The sequence below is a fragment of the Eucyclogobius newberryi genome, unplaced genomic scaffold (assembly GCF_026437365.1).
Source record: "Eucyclogobius newberryi isolate DKJ021-1_F unplaced genomic scaffold, fEucNew1.0.hap1 SCAF_20, whole genome shotgun sequence".
NCBI lineage: Eukaryota > Metazoa > Chordata > Actinopteri > Gobiiformes > Gobiidae > Eucyclogobius > Eucyclogobius newberryi.
This window is the reverse complement of record NW_027315835.1, coordinates 24,339,052-24,363,635: the sequence shown is the minus strand read 5'-3', so window position 1 is coordinate 24,363,635 and position 24,584 is coordinate 24,339,052. Positions and strand designations below refer to the sequence as shown.

General features: G+C 39.8%; 1 protein-coding gene across 1 annotated transcript in view; it reads left to right on the top strand.

Moving 5' to 3' along the window:
- Positions 1-487: 487 nt before the first annotated feature.
- The window catches only part of pemt (phosphatidylethanolamine N-methyltransferase), a 54,313-nt gene continuing 30,216 nt past the window's right edge, over positions 488-24,584 (top strand). The window contains exons 1-2 of the mRNA XM_072456342.1: positions 488-821; positions 2,387-2,494. Of these exons, the coding sequence (XP_072312443.1) occupies positions 732-821; positions 2,387-2,494 (198 nt within the window). The 5' untranslated portion in view covers positions 488-731. The remainder of the gene's footprint in view (positions 822-2,386; positions 2,495-24,584) is intronic.

The following is a 24,584-nucleotide window of genomic DNA, read 5'->3' as shown; positions in this document are numbered from 1 at the left end:
AGTAATTATCCAGTAGGAGGCTTTTACCTAGTGTACTGCTTATTTGAATTATTTTAAGGATTTTTTGGTTCATAGGCTTTATTAGACAGGACAGCTGAAGAGAGAGAGAGAAGGGAGGACATACCGTAAATTGTAGGAATAGGGATTCAAACTTGCAACACTGCAGTGGTCACTCTTTCCCATTATCATTACAAGATCGATCAATGAAAAATAATGTGTAATTCATGAGAGCAAAATTGTTAAACTGAATGAATAGAAATGAAGGTTTTCATTACTTTTTATTTCTACTCTGTTTTAATGTTACTCACTTGAGTATACAATTTGGCTTATCTACCCACCTATGTGAGTAACTAAATACATTTCCAGTGCTCGCTCATCTAAAAATATTAAAAGGTGAAAACTTTGGTGTGAACTGGGCTTTAAACGCATAGTGTCAATAGATGGCGCTTTACAATATAGGTGAACCCACAAGGACAGGTTTGGACAAAGAAGAAGCCTGGTAAAACAAGCCTTCAAATAAGATAAGATCAAGAAGTTTGTTATTGACAATATGCGTGCATAGACGTAGAACTAATGTAACGTTGAATGACAGCATTTCCCACAAAGCACTGGGACTGGACTTTCGGCTTTTAACCAAAAACCGCGTGCTTCTGACACTACGCGATAAACGGGGTCAACGTCTGCTGCAAGTGCGTCTCTTTATCTGGAGATTACGTTATTTTCGGAGGTTTATGTGCGACGACGGCGAACGGAGAGGAGAGAAACAAAACCCGTCTGTGCTCGAGTGCTGCGGAGGGCTCAACAACGTCGACTACACCCAGGTAAACGCTTTAGTCCTAAATCCCGTGACAGCGCCTTGAATCGAAGCTTCCACGGTTTGAACGAGCTGGAGCTAACGGCGGCGGCATGCTAACTGAGACCGGAAGTTGAGTATCAGAGTAAAAGCACAGCACGTGCACGCTTGATGTCACATTTCAGTTTTATGATTCAGGAGAAGCAACGCTGTGATTTAATATTTGTTTTAGTTTTTTTTTTTTGCCACAATTATTGACTTAATAGAGAACTATAACCAGAGAGAGTAAAACAGCCTTGTGACCAGCTCAACACGTCTAAGTTTCTAATTAATTAATCTGTACGAAAGTGTAGAGCTGTCAATGGTGCTTAAATAACACTTTTTTTGTATAATTATAATTGTATTATTATTTAAAACAATTGACGGTTTAATGTTTTATTTGGATACTAACCAGAAATAATGTGATGATGAAGTATTAATAATAAACACAATATAATTTAAAAAAGGGGAAACTGTGATTTTATTTAAGCACCAATGACAGCTCCACGATTCTGTACTACAGCCATAAAATTCTAGTTCTAGTTATTTCAGGTCAAAATCTTTTATTTTGCTCTCACTTCATGAGAGTATCCAAAAAAGAGTTTGCTTCATCTTTTTTTAGAGTAAAGTTTTTTGTTGAAAGATTGAAATGAATCAGCCAGGGACAAACGGCGAGACAAACCGAGACTACAGCACATTGTGCGCTATACTTGCTGTCAAATGCATAGATAAACAGAACAGTTTTCAGAGTAGAGGCCTGTTTCTCATCTTCAGGAGGACTGCTCCAGATTTTAGCTGCATAAAACTGAAACCATGATTCTCCATTTTAGTCCTGACTCTGGGCACCAGCAGGAGGCCTGTCCCTGAAGTCCTTAGAGTCCGAGATGGTTCATATGGCACTAACATGTCTGAGATGTAGTTTGGTGCTAGGCCATGCAGAGCCTTGTACACAAGCAGATCTGCTTTTAAGTCTATTCTCTGAGCCACAGGGAGCAAGTGTGTGAGAGTACTTCCTGGTTCTAGTCAGAGAAGACCATACTGTATGGCATTTAACTGTCTACATAGAGACAAGTAGGTGATGTCACAGGGTGTAGTTATTTTTATAAAAGCACCTGTAATTAAACAAATGCATGATAGATAATTTGAATGCCAAACTGTGGAACACCAGTTGCTGTCCACCTTTAATATTTTTGGCCTGAAATGCTTAATATTTATATTTCCAACAACTTGTAGTTCCCCAAAAGCAAGATAAATGCATTGCAGACAAATAAATAATGACCTTGTTGCCTTGTATTAAAATATAGACTTTGGTTGAAACTGAAGTCATTGCTTTATAAACGCACATTGTTTGTCTTCTTCGTCATTGGGCCTAAACTGTGAAACCACAGACTTTTATATTCTCACAAGTACCTATTACACAAGTGATACAGTTTGTGTTTTCATGCCACTTGAAAATGTCAATCAGAGAAGAGACAAATATCAAACTGTTTTTAACCTGTATGAGATGTTTCTTTGGGCCCCCGTTGTACTGTGTGAATTTTGCGTCTCTTTCAGATGGACCTGGCACCGGTGCAAGGGATTCTCACACTAATTGACTTCACTGAGCCAACTTTTTGTGTGGCTGTCACTGCTATCATCTTCAATCCTCTCTTCTGGAATGTGGTAAGCGTGCAATGAATCATGTTACCAAAAATTACCAGTAATTTAGTCTTTTCCACCAAATGCTGAAACCTTTGATTACCATATATAAGCATTTAGTGGTGGCAAAATGGCTCAAAAGTAAGGACACTCCCTAATGTTGCATTTTTTAAATTATTATTTTGTTTACTTTTATATATAATTACCATACAGATCCATACAGAGAACATGTCAGAAGGTCCTAAATTTGTAGTCTTGAATATTTTGCAAGAATATTTTTTCTCTATTTTTCAAATGTCCATTTATTATATCGGTCCAGTCCATTGGTTCAGTTTGTGTCATCCATTGTTTGTGATGGTGGCTCTCTTCCCTAACGCCAAAAGTATGCTCCAAAGATTCCAAAGTTTCTCCTTTGCTGTCGACATCAGCAACATCACACAACTGGAAAAAGGGCCACAGATAATGGCCCTGGAAACTCCCTAAATAAGAAGAATAAGCGCTGTTGATTTCATTGAACCTTTTTAGAAGCAACTGAAATGGTAGCTATGTTTAGTCTGTGACCTGGATGCACAATGGTCAATCAGTGTCATGCAGGAGAAGTGAGAACACCTGAATGCTGTGTTTCTCAACTCCATGAGTCCATTTGTCTCTCCAATCAGGGCAGACCTCATCAGCCTCTTTTTCATATGAGGCTGTTATATATCCTGTTCAAATGTTGAACTAAGTCGAACTTTTCACAATATACTGCTTGTTAACATGTATATTGACGTCATCTGTATTTTGGATTGTAGTCCAAGCTTCACGAAAATATGATTGTGTAGATCAAAAAAAGTTATTGAGACACAGTAGTCCATTTAGCTTTATCACAACAACGGTGGCCCTCAGAGGCAACCGTTGTTGTGATTTTGGCCGTTACAAAAATAAATTGAATTGAATTGAATGTTGATTACATCAATTGTATGGTGTACTTCCAACGAGTTGTTTTTTTACATTTTATCTTTACCCATTTTTTGTTGTTATTGTGGTTTAAAGCAAATACAATACAATGTTACTCAGTAAGTAACTGATTTTGTTTCAATTTATATTCCTCTTTTAGTCCTTTTGTGTTTTTTAAGATTTCAAAATTTCACCAATCGCCTACGACGTGCTAAATAAACCACTGGTTTAACTTTTGACTTCCTGATTTTTAATGTCTTAACCCTCGGGCTAGCCAAAAATGCCAAAGTGCACTCACTATCTTTGAAGATAGTACAAAGGTTAAAAAGTGAAAACACACACACACACCACACCACACAACACACACACAGCGTGTGCAGAGAGTAGGAAAGATGTACAGGATACTTTTATGCTTTGGAGGAAATGGGACTACAGGCTTCTCGCGTTAAATCTAACAAGTCATCTGAAAGTTTTCGCCACAACGTTGAGTGCAAACATGAGGCAACCTGTTTATTTTCAAATCAAATCAAATCAATTTATTTTTGTAAGGCCCAAAATCACAACAACAGTTGCCTCTGAGGGCCACAGGGAGAACTTAATCAACAATGTCTGTGGTGGCGATGGAGTCAGACAATGTCTGTGGTGGCGAGGGAGTCAGACAATGTCTGTGGTGGCGAGGGACAATGTCCCAGGGTCCTCTGTCCTTTAGACTCTCCTTCTCGGCCAGGAAAAACTACAAAAAAAACCTCTTTGGGAAAAAAGCGTAGAAACCTGGAGGAGTTCCAGTGAAGGAGAGATCCGACTCTCACAGACGGACAGACAATTTTGATTATTTTGATTTAAAGTTTTTGTTCCCAGAGGTTTATTGACAGGAAAGTGTGAAATGGGGGATGAAAGAGAAGGGAGGACATGCAGTAAATGTCGGAGTCAGAAATCAAACTCACGACACTGCGGCCGGATGCACTTAGCCTTGCAAACGTGTGCTGTGCCATACCACTTGACAACCGGGCAACACCACAGTGCCACTTTTAATTTTGTTTAATTTCCATTGTTTTATGTTACTTTTCCTCAAGTTTGTGAAAGACTACACAATTTAACTTTCTGACAAACAAAATATAGTTAAAAATGACAAAAAAAGACAAGGTAAATTATATATTTTTTGTTCTTACGATTATATTGTGACCTAAATAATCACGGTTATCGATGAACCTAATGTAACTAACATGCCTACGTGCTTACCTGATTGCAGTGAGAGGAGATTGCCCATGTCTGAGCCGCTGCTGTGATGACTGTTCTGTGCAGCGACTCTTGTTTTTCTACGCTGCACACGTGTTGTTGTTATCAGTCCAATACACAGTGAGCGGACTGTCTGACTCCTCTGCTAACTTTCCAAAAAATCGTTGATTTCACTGTTTATAATCACTGAAATTGAAATTGTGTCACAGGCCGTCTAATGTTAAAGAAGCAGCAACAGTCCTTCCATTTCCCTGTGTTGTTCAAAACATGAAATCCCCAGATAAACCTATAGAATTCATGATAATAATATGACAAAATAAAGCAACATTAACATACCTTAAAGGCGTAATGGACGATTTTTCACCGATTTGAGAAAGTGCATGCGCACTCACCTCGTGCGGATGCAGAGAAAAGCATCGCGGCTAGACGTGCGTTTATTCATTAGCGTGACGGATCGCATCGCATCTCTTCTGAGCCAGCTCGAACTGTCTTTCTCTGTCTTAATTTTGTCCCGTACACTGAGGGAACTATATTATGATAGATCCATGCGCTTAGACACAGGGAAACATGCTGCTCTCCTGGGGACGAGCCGCATGCGGCGGCAGGTGAGCAGTAGGTGCGTGCTATGATTGATACGTGGCAGGACTAATCGGCAGTCCACGCCACGAGGAAATAAGACTCAGATTTGGGACAAGAAATTGTCCGTTATGCATGTGCCAAGCAAAATTAATGTAGGTCCGTATGAGGTGAAGTCAAATTGAGCTAATTTTTGGTAATTTACCAGAGACATTAATTTAAAGAAATCTTTGGCATTAAATGATGTTATTATAAGCACTAAGGACAGTTCGCTATATTTTGAGACTTAATTGAGAAAATGAAATGGTAATATTTTTGTTCTAGAGCATTTGAAAAGTCAGCTGGCTAACATTATGGAGAAGAGCAGTGATCAGGTAAAATGAGGCACATGATCAGGTAAACTGAGCCACACTTCAGCTGAAAGTTACTCAAAGAGATTTTTGGGAAAATTAGAGTTGTTTATGGTGGGCCACAAACGTAAAATGTGAAATGAGCACCTACAAGTGCAGTATTTACACATTCTCGAATGGGACACAGGAGATCCTTCTGTTGAGCCATTGTGTCCTCCACAGCACATTGCAAGAGCTCAGCGCTGTTTTGCTCCAGCTTTTAGACGTGTGCAGCCCTGAAAGTGTCAGGAACATTGTGTAAGGTGCTGCCTAAGGCCCAAAGACACTGGGAAAAGCCCCATGTGCTATGACTCCTGATGGAACAGGCAGTAGAAGATGCATTCTTTGTACACTTCATGTTCTGCTCTTACTGTGTGGACACGGTTTTAAATAATGATTATGGCCATAATAATTATGAAAGAAGCAGAATCTTAAAGATATGACACAAAACTGCTGTATATGACTATGATCATGTTGCTGCACTCTGGCTATAAAGTATTGCATTGCAATTGACCATGCATATTATATTAACACATTCCTATATTCATAATGAATGTATTTGAGGCAATTAGAACCATCAAGATGTTTGCTTAAATCAAGTCTGATGGTGGGTCAATTTAGCTGAAAGGCTTAACTTTCAGGTAAATTGAACCACCATTAACATTTTGATTTGAGTTTAGGTTAGCTAGATAGACCAAATTAAATATGTGGGGAAACCCAGTCAAAACATGCATTATATATAATCTCCGTAGATGTACATTCATGAATGACTGGAAGTCCAGACTGACGACAATGCAGCAGGCACACAGAAATGCGCCAAACTTGCTCTTGCAAAAGATGTGCATTATAAATTTACCAACAACATAAAAAATAAGTTTAGCAGTCCTTTTTTGCAGCCTGAGGGTTTACCTGGAGCTTCTTAGTTCACAAGGAAGAAGAGAAAAGAGGTGAAAATGCGAAGGGCCAGGGGCTTTGCAGCGAAACTCAGGGCCTGTGGGTAACGGAGTGGTGGCGGTTACTAGAAATCATATCATGCAAGTGAATGGTGTAATTGGAAATGAAATAATGAATTGATAAAGCGTTGTGAGAAACTTCTAAAAAGACCTTATAACGCTATCATAACAGCGTTTCACTTGGCGCCTGGTACAAACTGGTTTCATTGTCTCTCCTCCTTGCCCAACCCTTCCCATGTGATCTGAATAACTATGGATAAAAACTGTAGTCGGCACAGAATAAGACTTAGCTCTTCCCTCTCTTTGCTGCAAAGATATTTTTCATCAGATAAAACACGCCAAGACATTCTGTTTTCCTTGGATTTTTTTCATTCATTGTTAATTCATTTCCAGAACTATGGGTAGTGACCTGCTAAATTGGGTTTCCACCTACGTTCATCTCCTGAACTGGTCTTTCCCAAGAATAGTGTTCAAAGAGTATGTCTAAGTTTAAGTGTGTAATCCCTCATTTGTTCAGGAGTGTCCCGCCCGGTGGGCAGGGTTTACACAGAGTAGGATATAAAACCTGAGTTCCCAGACTCGATTCGCAGATTGAGAATGACTCTTGGATGAGAGTCTAAACGTTTTGTTTTTCTTAAAACGGAAGTCCAGATGATACAACTAAATTTAAGTAAGTGTTGCAGTGCCGCTTGTGGTCGAGTGGATGGCACATATGCCTGTTGCATGTTCGAATCTGGCTCTCGACTGCATATAATTTCCCAATTTAATTTCCATTATACAATATACTGTCCCGTGGAATCAATTTTACGGGCCCCCAAAAAATAATGTGTAGTAGGCCATTGGAGGTGCATGTTCCCCTGTCAGCTCAGTAACAAGAGACGGTTGGTCTGACCCAAACAATCCACCAATGCTGCTGTAGTCAAGTCAAAACTCCAGTGCTGTACAGGACGGTGTGACCCAACGCTTCTGCTCAGGGACAGTATGTGTGCTAATCATCTTTGGAAACAACCTCTGGAAATCATTTGGTATTTCTATTAGTTGGTTATATATAGAGCTAGATGTTTTTACTTGCAAATTATGATTACTGAAGAATATTTTGTGTAGCCAATTGTGCTTTGAGAGACATTGGGGGATCTCTCCATACGTAGTAGTAATTATCGGCTTTTTTTTCACTTATGATAACATTATTTTGTGCTTTCATTCTTCATCTCTTGACTCTTGCTGACTTCTTCGAATAGGAGGAATAGCCCCTGAACTGACCACACCTACTCCATGTTATCTCAATTCTACAGAACGTAAGAGTAGAGAAATAAGAACCACTAAAATTATAGTATAATACTACAGACTACTGTTCATGTTCACTTGTTTCCCATTGCTATTTTTATTCTTCCAGTGTTAAACTTTGAAGGCCTACACTTCACCATTGCACCGTTTTTCTGCTGAACTAGTTCAGTACTGCTTTGAATAGCTCACAAGGAGGTGAAAAGTAGGCATTGTCATCTGTGAATGTCATCATTTTACAAACGAGAAGAAATACACAAATTAACTTGCCTCTTGAACAAACGGAAGACTACTTTGCATCAGCACAGAACGACATGTACCTCTTGGAGACACAGACTCAGCAAGGCTTCACCGCTGAGTGCGTGTTCGCCAACAGATCAGACTGTGTGAGCGTAAGTGTATCAAAAATGAACTGGGGGAAATTAATTTCAAGAGTCTGAGTTTTCATTTCCAGCCTCAGCAGGGCCATAAGGTTACAGTGCCACCAAACGTCATGGCACAATGACCTGATTGTGGGACGTTACAACATCCCGCTGACAACCTCCGGAACTCCTGATGGAATCATTCGAGGCGCTGGCTCTGCAGGCTCCTCTGACCTTCACTCCTCGCCACACCTGATCATGGCGCAGTGGGATGCCTGAGCATGTCTGTGGCCTACATATTGCTCAGCTTTGGGGCGGGATGAAAGACTGCTTGAAGCAAACTCCCATCACTTCCTTCTTTACCTGCTGGGGATAATTACTTCGGCACACTTATTGCAATGGCTGAACGTGAACGAGCTGGAATCTTTTAACCTGAAGCTTTTTTCAACATTCAACCAAAAGTGAGCTTGACTAAATTTAAAGAGTCTTTTACCTGAGGCACAGGTATACACATGAAGCTGTTTTTAGTGTTAGTATTTTATCCAGTTTGTCATGCCCGAAGGATACAAGAAGTCAAAGACGATGTTGGAGGAGGCTTGAAAGAGAAATCGTAGAAGAGTCCCCACTAGATCCCAGACGAGAGACAACATTGGACAAGCTTTTGGACACTGGCGTCAAATAAGATATAGAGATGGCTGCACATTGTCCCTGCACCCTGTGTAGCAGGATAAGAAGAAAAGACACAAACTCTATGTCCATGTGCATGGTGATGGAATGGATGCCAATCACTGCCCTGTGTGCCTCAGAGTGCACTGAGAACCTATGACACAGGATTGGACACAGCGGCATGTGAAAAACAACTATGCCACAAGTGGTCTTATAATAAACAGTGGCCCCATTTGAATCTTGGAGAGAAGTAGTCTTTACAGGTTTAAAGGTCTACTATGTGACTTTTTGTGGAGGAGGGAGGCTTGTTTTGAACTAATGACCTTCTGATTAAACTGAGCTGCAGCATCATGACCAGATTTCAGAGAATTCATGGTCATGTCAACAAATTGATCACTTACACTGGGGCTAAAGCTATTGTCAGCAGAATCAAATGACATGCAGTAAATTGTTCATTGTTCATTGTTGTATGTTACACCGAATCACCAAAGCAAGTTCCTAGCCTGTTATAACATATTATAACATATTATCTTCTATAAAAAGAGCAATTTGAAGGAAATTGACCTAATATTGGGCAGTCCACCTTTTACATATTTATTTGTTTATTTGTATCAGTAATTTGGCCTAAACTTTGGCCTGACTTTTTGGCATTATTTGCGCTAAGTACACACACAGTCTGTCTTTGCCTTGAATCTGACAACTTAATTTGTGACTGTGCGTGTGAGAGCTCAGTGACAGTAACAGAGGAGCATCTTACAATACAGTTAGGTCCCCAGGACTCATCTCTGTCTGGTCCCTTTTAGATGAGTATGGGTCAAATTCTCAAACTAAAAGGGATGTACCCTCCAAAGTGGGATGGATGCCATCCCTGCCTATAAACCCAGGTGTATGAGCCCAGGCTTTCCTCAAAACAAAGTTGTCAACAAATACTACATTGTTTTGAGGGCACCAACTAGATGTTAAAAGCGGCTGTACAGTTCAGCATTTATCCCATTGGGCAGGGGACCAGAAAATATGATGATCTCTGACATTGATTTTGCCTATTCACACAAATACTTGTAATTTTAGCACCTCTGATTGGAACCTCTGTTTACTCTTTTTTAAAAGCTTAAGTTTTCCTTCGATGTCACCCATTCTGGTCCCTGAATAAAACTAACCAGAGGTTTAAGGAGGTTTAAGATTCAACCTTTTGGTTGTGCATAATCGTGTGTTGAAGCCATGAAGCGGGAGTTGCCCTGGGCATTCGGAGGCTTATCAGGTACTTGGTGAGGAGGGAGTGGAAGTCAGTTCACAATAGGATTTTGATAGCCCATTGCAGGGCTATTGAGACTACAGTGAACCCTCGTTTATCGCGGGGGTTACGTTCCAAGAAGAACCCGCGGGAGTCGAAATCCGCGAAGTATTTTTTTACAGTTATTATACAATGAAATACTCCATAAAACATTGAAAGCAAGGAACAAAACCTTTTTACAGGCCCAAGCATTTGTTTAACAAATAAAAGTACTGTATAAACGTTTGTACTGTACTCTCACCGCTCTCTCCCAGGAGGTCCCACCGGTGGGCAGGGCCTACTCAGAGTAGGATAAACATCTGAGTTCCCAGACTTGATCCGCAGATTGAGAATGACTCTTGGATGAGAGTCGAAATGTTTTGTTTTTCTCAAAAAACGGTGTTCAGATGACTACAACTAAATCTCTTTCTACTAAGTTTGCACTTAGTGTTTCCACATCTTGGACTGGTATTGTATTGCGCTACGTGGCACTACGTGACAATAGGATTACATTTTCAGATTTAGTTATGAGGAAGATAAGGTACCTTTTTTGTAGTTAGCCCAGAGGTGGGCCATGTACAATATTGTACAATATGATTTAAACAAGTCAACTTCACTTAGCACACACACAAATAGCAATGTAAGAAGGTTAAAAGCTCTGAAAGGTCGATTTTGCATGTTATGGGACCTTTAACCTCAGTTAGGCTCATAACAAGCACATGGAGCGTTGGGCTTCTTGCTTGAGTTTTGGACGTAGAAGCCGAACTAAATTATCACGTTGGCACCATATGTTGTGGTTGCAGGTCTTGTTGTAATTATGAAAATATTTTGCATACAAAGTATATTGTTTAAGGTGCCTTATGTTTATGTTGTGCATTTATGTTTGAGAGGGTTTTGTTTATCTAAAAAATAATAATGCAATATTATTCTACATCTTTATAGTATTTGTAGTTGGCTCAAACATAATGGATTGATTGTACTATAGAGTTTGGGTGATGGGCAGGAAGCATTTCCTATCTCAGTTTTATCATTCATTATCATGATATCATTATCATTATTTTCATTAGTGGTCAAATCTTCAAATGAATTGGGTCATTACAACATTGCAATGAACTAACCTGTGCAGAAAGCAGAATGTTGGTGAAATTCACAGTGGAAACTTACTGTTGCTTTTATCCAAGTTTGGAATCAGACTGGTGCTCTGTATCAGTTTCTCTGAGGCCAATTATAGGTATTGGATCAGAAGATCCAAAAATATGGCATCGGAATACCACTACAACCCAAAATTCTTTTGTTTCATGGATGTCTTCAACATACAGCATGGGCACTTTTGCCCCTCACCCACTTTGGGCTGAAAACGTTCAGTTTCATTCAATGGTAGCAGCCGCTCATTGTAACAGATTTTTTTGATTTTTTTTAATTGGATTCCTATAATTTTTTTCCTATTATAGGAAATAATGTGGCTGTAATTTAGAAATGCAAAGTCATTTTTCCATTTAGTTCCTTTCATTACACTAAATATTTTGACCAGGCTCCACATGGTTGATTAAGGGATCCAAATGTATTCTGTTATTCATGTGTGTTATCAATAACTGCGGCTTGCGATAAATGAACCCACAGACGTGCAGTTGAAATCCAACACAACAAATACAGCAGTTTTAGTTTTCTATTTATATTCTATTATTTCTACCTATAACATTTACTTTGTTATTTTATTTTGAGGAGTAATCTATGTATGAAAACACGAATCATACTGTGGATTTATATTTTATTTTGGTTTCCAGTTCATTTATCATAAAATGTGAGCATTAACAGGTGTTTGATATGAAAAAGCATGCATCTGATCTGGTACCACATACTGTCTATATGATTTGCTTTGGACCAAGTCTTTTATCAACTTTTACCATCTTCTCTGTTTAAGGACCAAACCACAGGTCCTTTTGTCTTTGGATAAAAATCAATACAAATAGTTTTTGTTGGTGCGGGGCCATTCTGGAGGCACAGGAAGTGGCATATGGCTAAAGACATCTATAGAGTTATGTTTGTGTTGTCTTTTTGTTTTTTTATCCTAGGGCTTTGATAATATGATTTGGCTTGATTGGCCAAATTATGTAGAATGCATTATGTGTACATTTTATAGAGCTGCTTATTGTGGTTTTGGTAGCACTATTAGTTACATCTACATTTTCTGATGGAGTCTTCTGCTTTTTTCCATGGAGATCATGCAATTGATTTGTCTGGAATGTAGGTGAGACATACCGGTATATTTAAAATGTGATAATATTGCAATTGTTGTTTTGAAGATATGTAAAATTGGAGTATCACGTATATCGTCTAATATTAAAATTAAAATTAAAATTGAAATGAAAATTACATCAAAAAGTGATATTTCTGCCCTTTTGTAGTTAATCAGATTTACAAACAAGGAATGTGCTTTGGTATAATGGTGCCAAATGTTAGCACATTCCTGGCGCATTGTAAAAATATCATCCAAATATGGCAGCATGGTGGCAGAGTGGCTTGCGCTCTCACCTCACACTAAGAAGGTCTTCAACTCCCGTAACACACCGGGCCTTTCTGTGTGGAGTTTGCATGTTCCACCATGGCTGAGTGGGCTCCACAGAAAAGAGCACTTTTGATAACCAGATTACTCAAATCCAACACTATTTGTCTCTGTCTGATACTTCGCAATGTGTAATCCCACATATAGAGTAAATCTGATCTCTGCAATCGCTCAGCTCATGCACATTACATTTGACCCCATTAGCTCTCAATTCTCTGTTTAAAATGTAGACCGTGGGCTTCCATTGCGAGAGAAACATTAAGCGTTGTTTTGTTTCAATGGCCAGTGTGAAATGCTTCTTTTTACCCCCCTTTTGTACTCACCTAAGTCTTCCCTAACTTGGTATCCCACGTGGAGGTGATTATCTGACTTTATGGTCACGTTAGTTCCATGTCAGAGTGACACAGATGCTGCTGGGAGGAAACTGGTCACCCTGTTCTACTTTTGTGCCTTCAGCTGACAATGCTGTAATATCTTTTTTTTTTTAGATAACACATATAAACTGCTGCACCGTTAAAAGTACAGTGTTGCATATTTAAAACTATATTTGCCAGTCAAGCAGTGATCCGGTGGTTTAATAGTTGGATAAGTTTAGTCACTAAAACCATGACAAATGTGCAATGAGCTGTATACTTAATTAATACAGTTTCAAGGTTTTTCTTATTGAACACATATTATGCATTATTTGTATAGTTATTGACCTTCAAACATGCTAGCACATGGCTTTCCATCAGTCACTATGTTTGCATGCACGCCAGGAAAACTGGATAAAACCGCAGGGGGTCCTCCCCCAGGATATTTTAAGCAAAATTATTCCTTTAATCTTGAGTATTTTAGGTCAACAAAGGCATCTTTAATAATAAAGTAGTCAATTTATGTAATTTACACATACGTCATAGTCAATACTTGTTTGTTGTCTTGCCTGATTTCTCCTCACTGACAGTATCTGTATATCAGAAAAATAGAGAAACTCAGTGTGTGCGTGTCTGTACTTTTGTATGAATCATTGTATGCTGTAGTGCCAGAGACAGTTTGTAGACTTCCAAACTGAATAAATGGTAAGATAAGGTGTGCAGAGTCCAGCAGCAGAGCAAGAGGCAGAAGAATTGCCAGGTAAGAGTTGAGAGGAGCATTGGTGACTTGTATAGTACTGCAACATCTATGATTGGCTATGCAATGCAAAATATCATACTTTAATTTCTAGCTTAATGTAAAGTTGTCAATATTTTTCTATTTGTCCACAGAGGGTCACTGCAGTGCTGCTGTTGTCTCAGGTACATGAGCCAGGTGAAGACAGGTAGTAGGAGGGGTTGACTTAACAGATTTTTGCCACATCTATATAACATTGACCCTGTGGGTATGTGTATTTTAATCACTAAGCAATAAAATGGAAGATTTCACAATTGAATAGGCCAATGGATAAATTAGATGGATGATTCATTGTAGTGGCTGTGGTCTATGATTCCTTCTCTTCCATCTCTCCCTCTTTGTGTTAAGGTTTAAACATTAAATTAAATAAACATTTTATTGTGTAAATGGTTTGAGTAGGAAAGTCTGAAAAAAGGCACAATAAAATGGGACTTGTTGGTAAAGCAAAGTCAAACTCAGTTTGTCAAATAATCATGTTTTTAAACCTATGGAAAACTATCCTAATTCGGAGTAAACACTGCCCTGTCAAACCCCCATAAGCTATCAGGTGACAGAATGCCATGGACCTTGAATGACTACATTTTTCCCCAGGCCATGTGTTTGTTGGTTAATTTTTTTTTTTTTTTTTACATCTGCCTTTGAATTTATGGCTTAAGTATTTTTTTTTGCTTGTTAAATACCCATGGCTGGCCACACAATTTTAAATCAAGTGTATGCATGCAAAACGTAGTAGTAGTAAAAACATAGTGATAGTAATCAAGACTTGCTGTCCTTGTAAGTCTTGCTTACATTCACACATTAAATACATAAAAGAAACAATAACTTTTGAAAAATGCCTTTCCTCCTGAAAATCAAATGATCATTGTAAATACGTTGTCACTTACCTATTGTTGCTTACCTATGTTTGCCTAAAGTGTGGTTATTATGTGCACTTTATTAGCAATTCTAACTAGTTTTAGTGCTAATGTTAAATTACTTGACATACCTGAACATCTCTCTGCCCCCACGTGTGAGCTGGGCTGTAGATTTGAACATGAGGTCTGACAGGCTTTTGGACAAAGATGATTTGAATTGGATTATTTAGTGCAGAAGGAGTTTTCTGTACATGTAAACGTAATGAGTCAGGTGTTCCCTCAACAGGATTACAAACAGGATTTTGATGGCAGGAATATACTAAAGTAGTCTGGTAATGATTTATGGACTTAGTGGTATAGGAGATCCTGTAGAAAGTGTTTTCTGAGACTCAAAGCACAGTCAATTTGATATGTGTTCACTGGTGGTGGTGAAGAGGAAGAGATCATATGGAAAAGCTGAGGAGAGGCTGATGGCTCTCTGTAGATTGCAATAAATCTGGTTTAAAAGGGAATTTTATTTGTGAGTCTGTCTCCTACTTTTGACCACATAATCCAGCTTCCCCACATTAAGGTACATTGTTTTGCTCATTCTTCTTGCACTGTACTGTATCTCTTGAATATTATCTCTTATCTCTCTTGAAAAAAATACAGTCTGGAGGTTGGCAAAGGGTTTGTATCGGTCTTTTTTTAGTCACATTCTCCCATTCATCCTTAGATAGAAGAAGAACATCCAAGTGAGTAATCTGAATTTATGTGAAAGGAGGACGTGGAGAAATAAAGAGACGAATGCCAGCGGGTAGTTTTTCATTTCATTACAAGTGTTGGGAGGGATTTGGGAGGAGATGGAACCTTTCAAGCCGGACGTGTTCCATCTGCATAAAGCAATACTCTGCCATGTCAATCTAACATTCAGCTGATAGGACTAAGAAGGGGACAAAGTTTTTATTTATTCAAGAAATACAACTTTTTCTTATACTGAAAAAACTATTTATCAGCACATAGCTTGTCCTTGTTAAGAATTTACTTTTACTTACTCTTAATTAATTTCAAACTTGCATTTGTTTGTAAGGTCACTGTGACATTTGAGAACATGTAATGTTTTCTTTCTTTATCTCAATTTAGAAGAAAAAGCTTTTAGTTCGAACGTCAGATAAATGTTGAATATGTATCAAAAGTATCTTCCTTGTGCTTGTGATAAACGTTATTACAGAAGATGTTTTGTGTTTGAATACAAATTGCAAATTGTACATCTACATCTACTGAAATGTTTAACACAATCAGACTTCTTTTACTTTGGCCCGAAGACCCTTAAAATTGGAGATCAATTTCTAAAATAGGTTAAATGATTTTTGTTAATTTTCAGCTTTCTCTTTTTGAGCATCATTGCCTACTTCAATTATTTTCTTACAGTTGGGGTACTTAATTTTCTAACTGAGACGAGGAAGTAGGTCTGTAAGTCTGTCCAACTCATCCCTAGCTCTCCTAAACCCTTTGTATTCAAGTGCATTCATTTTCAGTCGAGTGCTTAGCCTTTTTCAGACAGGGAGGTGAAGTTGGGGGACCACCCAAGCGCAGCCAATCCGAGCGCTTCTTTCTACTCTTACTTCCTGGTTGACAAGAAAAAAATACTTTATTATTGGCTGCAGACAGCGTGCAGTGGTCTCATTTTGTCAAAAAAGTCCTGCTTTTACAAAATAATCTCTGGGGGGGAAATACAAATACACTCATTTATCCAAAAACTAAAAAGGTTGGGTACTGGTTTTAAATAAGGGTAAAATGTGTCTCAAGAATCCTTCACAATGTGTTTTTACTAACAATGTTTAGATTATTTGCGCCTACTGTATATGAAGCAATAGAAGCCTTTAGAAAACTTGTGCTCAACTGGTGAAGATAAATACCATATTTTGATGAAGTGACACACTTTTGTGGCTTAGCGGATGAAGTCTTAGTCTTGTATCTTATAATTAGAGTTATTATTAGTGAGACTAATGAACCAGGGAGTTGTGGTCAAACACAATGTTTGCAGGCTATGCCTTGCTACATGCATTAGCAAAAGGGCCATATGCGGTACTGGAGCCAATTGAGCCGGGAGAACTGCATATTAAACATCATCTGATCCTCTCACTGCGACGGTGAAAATGCTTTGCCAAGTGACCTACATTCACAAGGACAATACTCATGCCATCCACTACATAAACCAAACCATGCCCCAAACAGTCTGCTTCAAATGGAACTGATCATCAAAGATATATTTTAAAGTGTTGTGGTTTGTGTAGGTTTGTCAGAACCAGCCACACACTGTACATTGGGACTGGAGAATGAAATGTCTCTTGCCTTTAGCACACAACAACTGCAGGTTTTCTGTCCCAGTTATTTCTACTATCCACAGCACATTCTGACAAAATCATAAGTGCACACTAGTTCCTGCTGCTTTTATCTTTATTCCTCCACCATGAGTTGCTCACGGATTTTTTGTTTTGTTTTATGTACATTGTATGTTCCCCCTCTCTGTCATGTTCTTTGTATTGTTCTATATGTTATAAATCCTTAAAAAAAACCTCTGGGGTTTTATAAATTTGGATTTGAAGTGTGGACACACTCTAGGGTCAAAAGAGGCTAAGGCTATGACTCATGTGCATGATTTGTGTTTCTGTGACTTGTCTGGGTGAGTTGAAAGTTGAAGTGTCCAATGAGAGCATAGAAAAAACGGCCAGCAGCCTCATGCAAGACCAATAGGGTTAAACTGGCCAATCCGATCTGCGCAGGTCTTTCTATCTCGAACACGCCTATTATCTTAAGGGCATTGATGTCCACAACAAATACACTACACCAGTGATTATGAAACTTTCTGCACCATATAACAGCATCTCGGAAGTAGTCCTTTAATCATTCAGTGATTAATCAGTTGGCGTCGTAGTCGATTAATTATTTTATTTAGATTATTAGGATTAATATGGAACAAAAGCTAAAAGGAGAAGGCACGACGTGAATTACCCAAAGTTTTGGGAGTTAATCATTTTCATCAGTTTCCTTTTACTTTTCTGTATAAATTGTTGTTCCCGAGCAGTTTTAATGTTATGGTACATAGAGTTATTAAATACATTTGAGAGATTTTGCATCTTTAGTCAACTAATTGATCGGCAACGCATGTGTTCACCCAGACTTTCTTTTGTTGACTACAGCCTTAGCCAGAAGCGCTGAAAGTTTTGTCCTGATATTTTTTTAAAAACATATAAAATTATATAAATTTGGACTAAGATGGACTAAATCAATATTAAATTGGGATATATAGGTCTAAACTAAACCAGGACTTTGTCAGTTTGTATAATACGTTCAAACAAGGATTCAGTCACAGACATTGGGACTAAACCCTGTAACTAAACCTGGAGAAGACCTAGACAAAGCAAGGGCTAGAAAAGGACCAAACTGGAATAAACTGGTCTCAAAATAGCACCCTAAACCAGATCCAGACCACCTGATATCAAGTCCTTACATTTAAACAGGTTTCCTTGATGTGACCTACTGTATCTCATGATTCATGGCTCCATACTTAAGGAGAACGCTTTAGCATTGTCTTAGCTTTTAGTGAACAGCATAAGGTGATATAGTATGTTCAGTCTCTTATCTGCCCGAGGTAAATGCTTGCAAACATCAAAGAGGTCAACTGCAAGACTAATGATAAGAGATAAACTAAACACACCACGTTATCATTCTCACAGCTAGCAACATTTGTAATGAAGTAGAAGACACATAAGAATTTCGGGGGGGGGGGGGACCCGTGGGTGAAGTCTGTTCTTGCAACATAGAGGGAGCTGATCAAAAGACACAAACTAGACAAATGTTAAAATCTTAAGTTGGCTTACGATCAAAATGTCATGCCTACACCACAGACTCAAGAATTAAAGTCTGGACAACAAAGGGTATATGGGTCTTTTACCAGATTGTAAAGGAGAATCATTTGAAGAGCTTTGAGTTGAAAGAATCCTTTGGCTTGGACAAACTGGATTTTTATAGAAATTTACAAATAAGGCTAGCCCAAATAAATTGTCTGTTTGCTGTAACCCGACCCAACATTTTTCAAGTGGGTCGGACGGTAGGCAAATTCTTATTTTTTTTTTACTTTGAAGGCAAATAAAAAGATCAAAATTTTGCCATTTTTTGACTTGGAGTGACCACCAGGGGTCAGGCTTCAACAGTCAATGACGGAAAACGTCTATCAACCCGATCTGGAGACTAAATCTCCCGATTTTAAGATATTTCAATCGACCTTTTGTACGTCGTTATCCTTAATTTTGGTAGCGAAGGCGAGCGGGGGGAACATGCGAGGCGCCGCCATGTTTGTTGTGATGATGCTGCTGGGCGTGTTTCAATCCCAGAATGCGTTGCGTAAGTCAAATTTAAATCAAGTCACACCGTGATAGAGCGTGACCATGGATCTATTATAATATCTGGATAGGGTATGGCTAGCCGCAGCATGTCGCAGACTACCCCAGTGGCCACTCCATTGGTACTGCATCGTGCGTCCAGAAAGCTTTTTTTCCCTAGAGCGCAATGTAACTAAAAACTGCTCGTGTTCGGCTGAAAGAGCACGTAGAGCTTTCAAAAAAGTCGGATATGGCGGCAATTCTTACTTATTTATGGGTCATTGACTTTTTCCAATTTTAAAATGGTTCAGTTGTCTTTAAATCGCATTTAAAGCTGTTAGCTTCGGCTACGCTCTAGCGCGCCGTTCTAGCCCAGCTTGTGACCGTCTAGACCAATCAGAGCGCAGTGTCCAAAGAGTTGACTTGAATGGGTGGCCATCTTGGCTGCTGGGGGCTTGAGCGTGACATGTTATATGTAGCCGACAGAGGCACACCAACTTGTAGAAAGCAATATATCTTCCGTTCTGCGCGTTTTGTTTTGTTGCTGAAGCACGTGGAGGACCGAACATGAAATGCACATGTGTTGCGCATTGTGTTATTAGTCATGTGGGATGAAAGATAGGTTTACCAGCATGATTAAAATATTTGACACGGCGGCTAAGGAAAGACCGGTCGGTGAGTCGGCGAAATAATTGAAAAATAAAATATTTTGAGACTCATGGTCCAGCATAGATGTGAGTTTAGCCAGGACCCTTCTGTCCCCCACCTCCTGCACCAAGTCCAAAACCCAGCCCAGGACTGAGCTGGACTTCTTGATAACTTTGTCCAGCTTCCTCCTCTCCCTCTCTGTGATGCTGCTGCTCCAGCAGGCCACACCGTACAGGAGGGCTGATGCCACCACAGAGTCATAGAAGGTCTTCAGGAGTGGCCCTGTCACTCCAAAAGACCTGAGTCTCCTCAGGAGGTAGAGCCGACTCTGGCTCTTCCTGTACAGTGCGTCTGTGTTATGAGTCCAATTCAGTTTGTGGTTCAGATGAACACCCAGGGACTTGTATGAATCCACTCTCTCTACAACAATAAGATCCCCTAAATGTTTCTTGGTGAACTAGAACTAAGTTCACCTGATTATGGGTATCAAATTTTATAAAAAATTAATTTGTTAATTTGCCATGCCCCCTGTTGCCATGGTGACAGGAATGCGGGCTAGGTGTTATCTACTGCCTGTGTGGAGTTTTACACCCCTTAGAAGAAAGAGGATGTAATAGTGACAACAGAGACGCTCTGAACTTTGAAAATAACTTTTCATCAAATGACTCCTTTTGGATTACAGAGAGTAACGATCTCTCCAAGACAAACGCTAAAACGCTGAAAGACTATGCGGTTTTAGTGGTTTTAATAGACAATCATCAGATTGCAAAAATGTGTCCACCAGATGACTTTACATGTACATATTGTGATATCGTGTTTAACATGTAATTTTAACTGTTTCATAACTTGTTTTGTGGACAATTTTACCTTTTGTGTAACTCTTGTGGCCTAAAGCCAGATCTCGTCTCCTTATCAGCTCTGACCCCAGCGTGCATGCTGATTGGCTGAAGCCACGGCGCCAAAAACCCCGCGGGGTAAGACAAAAGGAAAGAGCAGGGAGTTACAGACGAGTACCATCCGAGCTCCAGAGCGAGTTCCATCCGAGTTTCTTTCGAAGCTCGACCCTCCATCCAGGGTCCCACCAGCAAGGTCCATGAGGCCTTGGGAGCAGGCCTCGGGCCTAGTTAGCTGAGCGATGCTACGCTACGGGACAAAGACTTTTCCAAGAGAAGCTAATGTTCCCTCCCGGAACTAAGAAACCTGTGCCCGTTTTTTTTAAAACGTGATTGATGCTGCATCACGCAAAATCAAGCAAGGACCTTTTGCAACTTTTCAAGTCCACAGCCTTTTAGACCAGCCACATCGGTGGAGCAACACGACGGCCTTTTCATTCGGGAACGCCTCAGAGCCAAGGAGAACGCCTCAGAGCCAAGGAGAAAGCAGATCGCAGAACCGATCCAGTCCTTCTTTGGCCAGACAACGTCAGGCCCTTGGACTCCAGAGCAGGCCCTTGGACCCCACACAGGCCCTTGGACTCCACGCAGGCCCTTGGACCCCAAGCAGGCCCTTGGACTCCACGCAGGCCCTTGGACCCCAAGCAGGCCCTTGGACCCCAAGCAGGCCCTTGGACTCCACGCAGGCCCTTGGACCCCAAGCAGGCCCTTGGACCCCACGCAGGCCCGTCTCCTCAGGATCACAGCTTCTGGTTCCGTTCGTATGAATGCACTTCACAGGCTGAATTTCATCTTAGACTTAACTCTAACACACACCTAGATAGATCTAGAACCATCATGTCAAGTGTTTTCCATCTTTTATCGACTAATTTGCATATTCCTAATTCATATTTATCTGTTTTAATTATTTGGTCATTAAATCTTCATAACCCACATTTGGTAAAGTGTTCCTTCATTTCCAGAAAAGGGGTCAATGTCACGGTTACGTTCTCAAACCTTTAGATCAACGAGCAAATTAATTTCTAATTAATTAATTAATTAATCTAGATATCTGATTTTAGAGTTGTTAAATTGCCGATTATCCGGCTGGTGCCCCATTCTTCTCTTAAAAATACGATTCAAACTTACCCACACTTAGGCAGTGTGTCATGTTTGAATTCTTGAACAATCCTTTAATCAATATCAAACCTGAATGCCCCCCTCCTTCACAAGTGGGTGGACATTCATAACCTTACAGTACTTGTACTAGTATGTTACCCTACATAATTGGTGCCCCGTGTGAGACTGTGAGTAAACTTATTCTGGAAATGTTGAATCACTAATGATGAGTTATTGACCTAAGCAAACAAAAGCTGTTGTGACGGAAATAATGCCAAAAGTCCATGATTTGCTGAGCAGTCTTCTAGCTTCTAGTTTCCTAACTAGCTTTCATTTTATGCGATCGCTGTGATACCGAAAAAGGTGCCACATTTTTCTTTATCTTTGACTAGTCTAATATATTGCACAGGCATACATTATTTTTCTGTGATGATTTTTTTTAAGGCCTTTTAGGTGAATACTTAATAGCTGCAAGTTTCCAGTATTATAGTATATTACCGATATTTCTTGCAAAGTATTGATTACTAATTTGTCTGCGAGTATCCAGGAATTATAAAATACTAACTGCAAAATCCCTCTCCTCTCTGTGACACGTCACAGACTCCTGCTGATTTTACGACCCTTTGTCTGTGCTCTGAGCTAGATTACCCTCCAGCAGAACCAGAGACCCAGAGGGGGGTCTAAGATTCAAATTTGGAGAGTGGGGACGTCTCAATGACGTCACTTCCCTAAGCCCGCCTACCGGCGCCGCTTCTGGTGAACACCGCATGCTCCTCCTACCAAGGAAAAAGGGGAGACGTTCTGTGAGGTTGGTTAAAGGTTTATTGAAAACAAACCTCTCCTCTCTCCTCAGTGTTTCACTATCTGACTTTTCTCTAACCCTTTCTAATCTTATCAGTTCATCTGATTTGATTTATTTCAGCTTGTTTACGACTCCACGTTACAAGCTTATTCAAGCCTCAGTGTGATGAATTCCCATCCAAGCAATTCCAACCAATTTGATAATTCACAAACAAAACCTAAATAGTTAATTCCAACTCATTAACGATTAGGCAACTTGTGAAACTTCATCCACTTCCTGGGACCTTTTAGCTGCATGACTGCGGGACAGTTATAAGCTGCTAAATTTCAACCTTAGTCCTAATTAAGCGGATTTCAAATGTTCTTGCTATATGAGTTTTAACAGAGCAACTGACTAGAGTCTCCATACAAAATGGAAGTCCTAGCGCCCTCTATTGTTGGTCAGGGAGACGTCCTTGACCGAGTTTTAGAGATTTTAGCTGAAAAACTCTTTTTGGGTAAATTGCAAACACCTGACCGCTTTGAATTGAAATACCAAGCATCGCCTTTGGTAAATGGGGCTGTAAGAGAAAGTCAACAAGACCATAACCTAACCCAGCCGTTAGGACAAATGGCAGTTGTAAGGAACTTACAACTACAAAAATCAAATAAGCAACTTCAGGAGAAAGAAGAAGCTTTGATTTATGCAGAGAAACAAAAGGATGAACTTGCCACACAAGTTGCATCTCTCAAAGAGGAAAAGAACATTCTTTCAGATGACCTGAAGATCATGAAATCAAAACATGAAAAGGTCAAACAAGAACTGAATTCTGCATATTCAGATCTTGACAAAGCAGGAGAAATCATCTCCGAACAACAACAGGATTTAGCCGAAGCACGCGCTGAGCTAAACAAGACAGCGCTAAAGGAGTTTGAGCAAAACATCTTAGAGCTGAGACGTTTTAAATCAGAAACGTCAACTCCAGAAAATGGTGGCAGAAATGACACTATTTACAGCGTCTCATTCAAAGATCTCTGTCGCATGGCAGAGAGAATTTCACGCTTTGAACCCAAATTTGACGGGTCGCTTCCTGAAATTGACTCCTATCTGAAGGATGTTCAATTTTTCTGGGAAATATTCCCCCATGCCACAGTAAAAGACAAAATCGCTTTGATAAAATTAACTTCCAGTCGGAATGTTAGTAAATTCATTGACAGACAGTCTTCCCATGTCAAGGCTGACTATCGTCTTCTGACCAAAGCTCTCACCGAAGAGTATTCGGACGGGCAGAACACGTTCCTCCTTGCAGCTTTCACAGTAAAGCAATCTCGACAGGAGTCTCCACTGGCTTTTTATTGCAGGCTACGTGACACGTATTTTGGTCCTAGAAATGAGTTTGAAATGGAGGAAGATTTGATCTTCAAATCACTCTTCATTGAAAATCTTCATCCCACCACCAACTATCACCTTGGTATTGCTGCATGTCCTCGTACACAGACAAGTCGCCAGCTGCATGAATTAGCTAACCGAGCGTTTATTAAACACAAACAATCAGTGCTAAACCACAGAGCAGACTGAGGACTCTAATCTCGAGTCAAACTGCCAAAAACAGTTTAAGACTCCAGACTGTGACACCTGCAGCTCAAAAACAACTTCTCGCCCAACAAAGAAGCGAAGAAATTATCCAAATCAGGTCCCTAGTCAACAAGAGCATAGAAAGCGTGTGAGCACACTGTACAACCTTGAGACAGTTCATATCAATGAGCGTGAACGAGACCCTAATTATGCAAAGAGTTGCAAAACTAAACATAATTTCCAAAAGGGGGGTCACTTCACCATCCATGATAAGAACAGAAAATCAAAGTATAACAAAAACTTTGAAACAATCTCACCAGAAGTACACGAGCAACAAAGCAGTGATTCTGAAGGTGAAGACACCGACCTGTCTTACAGTGATGGTAAAACTGAGCTAGTCACGACAGCCACTTTAAACCATCAGACCAAAGTGGAAACCTCCTTACAGCAGTCTGAACAGCTGATAAAGGATGGTGAACTTTTCCCGGGCATCCCAGAGCCCATGCTAAGCCCAATTAGC